The sequence below is a fragment of the Ipomoea triloba genome, chromosome 4 (assembly GCF_003576645.1).
Source record: "Ipomoea triloba cultivar NCNSP0323 chromosome 4, ASM357664v1".
In the NCBI taxonomy this organism is placed as follows: domain Eukaryota; kingdom Viridiplantae; phylum Streptophyta; class Magnoliopsida; order Solanales; family Convolvulaceae; genus Ipomoea; species Ipomoea triloba.
Window position 1 is genome coordinate 34,307,580 of NC_044919.1, and position 8,260 is coordinate 34,315,839.

Genomic DNA, 8,260 nt, shown 5'->3' on the forward strand with positions numbered 1-8,260 from the left:
AGAATTGTTAAACCACCCACTAACCCACCACTATATAATAATAATAATAATAATAATAACTGCAACATTGCCCCATGGTTATGGTTGTATCATTGCCGCACCCATCAAAATCACATTGTCCTCAAGGTGATAATTAAAATGCTTTTAAATCAGCAAGAAATATATAGAAGGAATAATGAACTCTTCAAACTTGATGAGTAGTATTGTATCCAACATCAACCAATCCTCCACCTTCTTCTGCGGACGACCGGACGCCAACTTAGTGTATCATCGCATGAGCAGGATGATTGGATGAATCAATGTGTTCTTGCCTACTAAATCATCAGTTAGGAACGCCATTACATCTTTTTCCTTTTGTTGGAGGAAGAAGAAAAAGTGAAGGGCATTAGGTCCATTCAGTTTATTTTGTTGTAACCGCCCCTAGCATTGTGTATATAAGCCACAGTAACATACCAGTACCTCTTACTCCTTCATTCTGTAAGCTACCGTTTTCCACTCATCAATACAACACTCATTTTCCTTCTTTAGCGATGAGATAGCCGATTCCAAGGCATTTAGCGAGAACAATCAACCTGAAGATTCACAACATATAACAAAGAAGGAAAATGAGTGTTGTATTGATGAGTGGAAAACGGTAGCTTACAGAATGAAGGAGTAAGAGGTACTGGTATGTTACTGTGGCTTATATACACAATGCTAGGGGCGGTTACAACAAAGTAAACTGAATGGACCTAATGCCCTTCACTATTTCTTCTTCCTCCAACACCTTTCTTGAAAATCGTGATGTATTCCAAGCATCATGGTTCCTCAAAATAACCGCCTTTGTGAATTCAGGATCAATAATACTTTTTTTGTGTCCAGAAATAATTTTTTCAGGTTGATACTTTCAACGAAAGCACCAATTGATACAACTCTGAGGTTGTATAGATTGCTCTTCTTCGAGTCAAGAGCTAAACTCCAGAAAGTGAGAGAAAAAATACATGGTTGTGCTTTGAGTGGCAGCGCAACTCCAAATGACTATACTTCGAGTGATAGTCTAAAGGGAGATAAGAGAGGAGAAAATGTCACCAGACATCCATTAATATATTCTTCAGTCCTTTTGTTTGATACATAGGTAGCTATTTATACAAACCATAGAAACTATCCACTACCCCATATAACTAACTATTAAATGACTAGCTTAGTGGTTATCCCACTATACAATAATAATAATAACAATAATAATAATAATAATAATAACCCACTACTGTATAACTACCTATTAAATGACTAGTTTAGTGGTTATCCCACTATATAATAATAATAATAATAATAATAATTGATAAGGATTAAATCCCTATATGTATTGAAGTGCATAGAAATATATGTAAAGTATTGAAATTCAGGAGAGAATTTAGGCCAAACCACTCTTGCATTCATTGATCTTCAATAGAGAGAATAGAGAACATTTTTTGTTCTCAGGCATTTTTAGAGAGAAGTAGAGAGAAGAGAGAGTCTAATTTGCTGTCTCTTTTAGAGAGAAGAAGAGGGGAGCCAAAAGCTCCTTGCAAGTAAGGTTTAGGTCCCTTTTATAGGGTTAGTCTCGTACTCGTATACGGTCTACATACCAAATACTCAGGACCGTATATCCGGGGTATATTCCCTATCAATAATAATAATAATAATAATAATAATAATAATAATAATAATAATAATAATAATAACTACATCAACACCATGGGTGTATCACTTTTATTAAGTATATTTTGTCTGCCAGCACAATTGTAGGTGAAACTGGTTAACAACATATTTCACAACCTAACCTGGGGTGTGATTAAGTAGAAGGGACTCATTCATCCTTAACCAAATGTGAAGGATTTGATCTTTGGCTTTAGTATGAAGTAACTTTAAATCTTTAAGCTAGTTCCCATCCAATAAAAGTGTCTCCAATTCAACGAGAGATTAGTCACTATATTCGAATGTGAAAACCCTAAGCTAAACAAAAAAAAAACAAAAAAAAAACATATTTCACAACCTTTTTCAGAAATATATTTTTATTTTATTCAAACTCACATACTTTTTGACAAATGCTCTTTCAGAGCCTACTAAAAAGTTCAAAATTTTAATTTATTGGGTACATTTTAAGAATTATTATATCTCACCCTGTTTTAAATGTATAAATTAATGTTGCAAAAATCGTGCGCAGACACCGATAGGTGAGTAGGTGCTAGGCGGTGGCCGCCTGTCTAGAAATTCGGCGGAATCGCCGTTCTAAGCGGTCGACTAGGCTCCCGGTTAGCTTTGTTTCTGTGTTATTTTTTTAAATGGGTTATTTTGTTCAAAACGATGTCATTTTTAGTGAAATAATCATAAATTGTTCAAATCGGTCACAAACCAAAAAAATAATAATAATAAAAACTCAAAATCAGGTAGTAGGTACTCTAATATTAACACTTTGTGAGTTGTGACTTTATGTTGCTTTTTTATTCTTTAAATCTTTATATAATTTACAATTCTAAGCGTCCGAGAACACCACCTTGACCAATCCGAATTTATACTAATCACTTCTCAAGACTATATAACTAACTCACTATTCAATTTTCTAACACATTTCTCTTTAGTTAGATTAAAAGTGTGATTAATTTAATTAAAAACTGAATTAGTCTTGATACCATTTAAAAATAGAGTTCTATTATATGGACTCCCATTTTTTAAATATCACTTTTACTTCTTGACGTGGCAAAATATGATAGGTTATTTTCATCATGTGTAAGTCCCAAGAAAAATGTCAATATCAAACTTTTGTGTAATGAAATAAAAGTAAGGAGTATAACTTAGAGTTCAAGTAGTATTTTCTTTAATAATATATAACCCCAGATATAATTATATCGTGATGCGCATTTTTAGCTTTTCATTCATTGATAATTACAACCATAATACTTTAAGGTATGCATATAAAAATATGAAAAGTTTGACCTAAAAGTGGAACTTGTCCTTTATATCATTTTTGAAGTATAAAATCTCACACGCAATATTGAAATGGATCGTGTTGGTTTCAACAATGTGTTAAATCGGCTCACGTATCTTTACTGTTGAGATATATTAAGTTGTAGACATTAATTAAGATACTCAATAAAAGTACATTTTGTAAATTAAGTATTACAATATTTATAATAAGTAACGATTTAATTTTAGTTTAAATTGGAATTAAATTTTCTACAATAATAATAATAGAAAATCATAGTTTTAGTTCATTAAGTATGTCTAAATTATAAACTCGGTCGATAAATTATTACTCCATTCAACTTCTCTATTTTTTTGAATACTATTGTGACTCTAATAATTTGACAAATCAAAATAAAATTTTAATATTAACAAAATTTATAAGTAACGGATTGAAACAACAACTTTCAATATAATTAAAGGGGAAAAGTTATATAGAGAAATTATTTATGGACCAAGTCCACAATTTAGGCATAACCCATTTTGATCTCTCGACTATTGAGTATTGCTTAATTTATTCATTAATTTTAAAAATGATCTAATTTGGTCCTCTAACTTGTGAAATCGTACTCAATTTGATTTTCCGTTACAAAATTCATCCAAAGACTGTTAATTTAAAGGGTAAAATGGTCCATGCAACTGTGTATCACCTCAGCTCCTTTCTCAGCCTTCGTTTGAATGGAAAAAGAACACCGCCATAGAAATCGTGCAATAGTTTTGACTAAACGCTACCTTAATTTATCTAACTAAACGTCTCTAAGTAAATGATACCTTAATTTATCTTAAGGTATATACTTAAAAATTAAATAAATGGAAATCTGTTTTATTAAATTTGGTGTGGTTCACATGATCAACCACCTATCTAAACTATTAGTTTAGCACTGTGCGTAGCCATGCAAGTTACCATTTGCATGAAGAATCAAGAGTAAATTGGGAAGAAAGAAAGAGAATTAATTAGTACCTTCTGCATTTTTTTTTTTCGATCTTCGTGTTGATTGGGAGAGATCCAATAGATAATTAGATCTATGGTTTTCTGAGTAATATTAATACATATTTTTATATTTTCTCAAAATCTTGATTGTATTCAATCATAGATAATTAGATCTATAGTTTTCTGTTTAATATTAATACATATTTTTATATTAATTTTCTCAAAATCTTGATTGTAGACTTTTAAACATTTTTAACAACATTAAAAGTTTAGAGATATTTAATTTAAATTTTTAGGGAATTTAAAAATCAGGTAGTAGTGTTCGATTAGCACTTTTAAAGAGTCTTTAAAAATTGCTTATCATTTTTAAATATAAATAGTCGAAATCCGACCCTTAATCTTAAGATTTTAAAATTTTCTTTCTACCAATTTTAAATATTTTCTCTCTCTATTTAAACTATATTTTTTACCTATTTAAACTCCATAAACCTTATAATTAAATTCAATAAATTATTTTTTTCTTCATTATCTTATATTTTCTTCATACCTTAACTCTACCATTATTTTTTTGTCTCATCAACTTTACAATCTTCTTTTAAAAATTCTAAAAATTATTTTTTTCATTATTATTGCTCGTATATTTTTATTTTTCTACAAACTTTAAATACATGACTTTATCGAATAAAATATGTACACCAAAATTTATACTACAAGAAAATACATCTATTAACATCTTCCTTTCCAAAACAAGTTTGAATTTGTCGCAAGAAAAGAAGATAAGGAAGAAAATAACAGTGGTGAGAAGAGATCATACAGTTGATTTTTATTTAAGAATTCCTTTGCATGTGACCCCATATATATTTCCTTTACATGCACCACGTGTTACATGAAAGGCCGCCGGACAAAGAAAAGAGAAAAAGAAAAGAAAACTGAGCTACCTGCTAGGCCGCTACCACTAATAATATATTGAAAAGTCGATAGGAATATAGTAAAACTATTTTTGGTGATGAGGTTTGGTTAATTAGATTCTTCTATTAAATTCTTTACTATCTGAGTAATTTGACTACCTTTGAAATTCTTCAAAATATATATATCTATATATATATATATATATATATATGGGGTTGGGTTCAAATGAGAGAGGGGTTGGGTACAAATGAGAACAACCAGTAGGATTGATCTGAGTTATCCATCTAGATTTATCAATGACAGAAGGATTTGGTAAAAATAATACATAAGTCAATTTTATAATTATTGTAAATTTTTAAGTTTTAATATTTATAAAATTGACATGTACATTTTCTCTATATTTTTTTTAACAATCCTCAATGGTTGATATACTAAAATGGATAGATCATGAGTTATTATTATTTTTTAAATATTCATAATTTTTTACAATATAGTATATGTTCTATATATATATGACCACCTATTTGGAATGACAAAATTGAGATGCCACCCCATTACATGATAGCTGGCATGAGTTTAATATACACACTACACGCACTCCAACGTAGCCCCTGCATGAAACATCCAACCCAACATGTTTATAAATACACACACATCCATAATTTTATGCAAATGAAACCAAATTAAGAGACAGTAGATAGTTATACTAATATAATGTCTCCTCCCCATTCTGATGCCCAAAATGTTGAATCGTCATCCAAAGTGATAGTGGTGATGGTGCCATTTCTGGCACAAGGTCACCTCAACCAGTTCCTCAATTTGTCTCGCCTCGTCGTGTCTTACGACCTGCCCGTTTATTACACCGGTTTTAGCGTCGATATTAGCTTGGCACGGCAGCGAGTCCAGGGCTGGGATCCGCTCGCCTACCCGAATCTAAATTTCCACGGGTTTCCCACTCCTCCTTCTTATCTCTCCGGCGCCAATTCCGGCCATGAAACGGAATCCTTCTCGGACATCGTGGCTTCGGTGGTGAATGGGTCCAATCATTTGCGCGGCCCCATCGGGGAGTTTCTCGACGACCTCTCGGCCAAATGCGGGAGGTTAGTGGTTGTTTATGATTCCCTTATGGCCACTGCCGTTCAGGATGTGGCTTTCATTGCCAACGCTGAGGCCTACAGCTTCCACGCTGCCTCGGCTTTCACCAACGCCACCATCGCCTTGGAAGTCGTGGCGAAAACCTTCCGCCTCCCGTCTTTCCTTTCCAAGATGGCCGGAGAATTTCTTCTCCCCGCCGGGGCTCTAATTCCCGACCACCTTCCGTCCATGGAGAGCTGCTTCGTGCCGGAGTTCTTGAAGTTCTTGTCGGTGCAACGCTCATCTGCAAACTTCTGCTCCGGCAATCTTTACGACACGTGTAGACCCACGGAAGGGCCGTATCTAGACATCCTGGCGAAACTCTATAGATTGACCCGTAAAGGAAAGCTCTGGGCTATTGGTCCCATCAACCCGGTAATAACTGTTACTTGAAATAGAGTTTTTTTTCTTAATCTCAATTAATTAGCTTATTAGTTTACTAACTTTTCAGCTTTCAGCTTTCAACTAGCTTTTTAGGTAAGTCTGCTAAAGAAAAGCATAGATGCCTGGAATGGCTGGACAAACAGCCTCCAAAGTCCGTGGTTTTGGTCTCCTTCGGAACTCTGACGTCTCTCTCCGACGAACAAATCTCAGAGCTCGCCAAAGGACTAGAACAAAGCCAGCAAAAGTTCATCTGGGTAGTGAGAGATGTACTCAAAGGAGAAAACGGGGTGCCGGAAGGGTACCAAGAAAGAGTAGAAGGGAGGGGCCTTATTCTCCGAGATTGGGCCCCGCAACTGGAAATCTTGGAGCACCCTTCAACGGGTGCGTTCCTGACTCATTGCGGGTGGAATTCATGCATGGAGAGCGTTAGCAGGGGAGTGCCGCTAGCCACCTGGCCCATCCACTTCGATCAGCCCAGGAACGCCGTGCTGATGACGGAGGTGCTGAAAATCGGGATCGCGGTGAAGGATTGGACGCGTAGGAATGAGGTCATACCGTCGGAAACTATCCGGAAAGCCGTCGAGAAATTGATTATGTCGCCTGAAGGAGAGAAGCTGAGGACAAGGGCGGCGGCATTGGGCAAAGATGTGAAGCAGTCTGTAATGGATGGCGGCGTTTCTCGTCTGGAGATGGCCAATTTCATTGCCCATATTACAAGACAGAATTGTGCCTAGTCTTCTTTTTTTTTTTTTTGGGTGTAATCCTGGGACAAAGTGACTAATTCCCTTGTTAGATGGTAAGTACTTATATTGAGTGGAACACCTGACAATAATTATGCCTAGTCTAATTCTGTATATTCTGTTCATTAGTTTACACAATATTTGACCTACCACTGTTCGGATAGAATCATGCACTATGCTAACCAAATCGGAACCAAAACCCTCCGTACCGTTCCGGTTCCGATTCTTAACCGGAACCCATAAGGTTCCTAGGATTCCGTCAAAATTTTAAAAAAAAAATTTTATAGTAGACCACACCAGGCGGTGTGGTCTACTACTGGCTACTGCCTACTGGCAGTAGCCATTGGACTGGCGCAAAGGGCAGGCCACGCCTGTCCTTTGCGCCAGTCAAAGACTCAAGTGTGAGTCTTTAAGACAAAAGTAAAAAAAAAAAGTCAAGGACCTTGTAGTCCAGTGGTATCAAACCCTTCTCTTTATACGGGAGATGGTGGGTTCGAGTTTCAGTCTAATAGAGTTAGTAGTATTCAAAAGACAAAATAAAAAAAAAAGCTGGCACTTTATTTAATTTTGGCTTGGTGTGTCAAATCGGAAAAATAAAAAAAAAATTTATTTATTGTTTAGTTAGAATGGAACCTTATTTAATTTTGGCTCGGTGTGTCAAATCGGAAAAAAAAATTAAAAAAAATATTTATTTATTGTTTAGTTAGAATGGAACCTTGATAGAAGGTTTGGTTCCGATTTCGGAACCAAAAATCGTCGGTTGAACCGGAACCGAACCAAAATCGAACTGTGGCCATGACTAGTTCGACCACCTTAATTGTTTTATTATGTCTGTTCATTTCATTCTGTGTTGGTCTGTTCTGTTTTAGCAGATTTTAATCGTTGCAAATATTAAGCCATCTTTAAGTACAGTTGTATTGAATTCAATTCTTGTCAATATTATTTTCATAAAATTTTTTCATGAAATCTCTTTAGTACACTTTACTCAATTGGTATGATTTGTTACCTAATATATAAGAGTGGAGTTTGCTGACTTATACTTTTAGGTACACCTAACACACACTCAAGTAGCAGATTTGTTTTTTTTTTTTTTTTAAAACAGTAGCAGATTTGTTAACTATAGTTACTATTGACTTAATTTCTATGGTCTCCCTACAAAATTAAGTGGTTTATGAGTTAC

At 34.6% G+C, this 8,260-nt stretch overlaps 1 protein-coding gene across 1 annotated transcript; it reads left to right on the forward strand.

Annotated features, from left to right (window-relative positions):
• Positions 1–5,536: 5,536 nt before the first annotated feature.
• LOC116016205 (zeatin O-glucosyltransferase-like) lies at positions 5,537–7,074 on the forward strand. Its single transcript, XM_031256364.1, has 2 exons — positions 5,537–6,331; positions 6,415–7,074. The coding sequence occupies exons 1-2, from the start codon at positions 5,537–5,539 to the stop codon at positions 7,072–7,074; spliced, it is 1,455 nt and encodes a 484-aa protein (XP_031112224.1).
• Positions 7,075–8,260: the final 1,186 nt, after the last annotated feature.

What these genes read in the sequence shown, in the direction of transcription:
- LOC116016205 (XM_031256364.1), top strand. Translation starts at nt 5,537, where the DNA reads ATGTCTCCTCCCCATTCTGATGCCCAAAATGTTGAATCGTCATCCAAA. An exon ending in CTATTGGTCCCATCAACCCG is followed by an intron (nt 6,332 to 6,414) that starts GTAATAACTGTT and finishes TTCAGCTTTCAG; the next exon opens with CTTTCAACTAGCTTTTTAGG.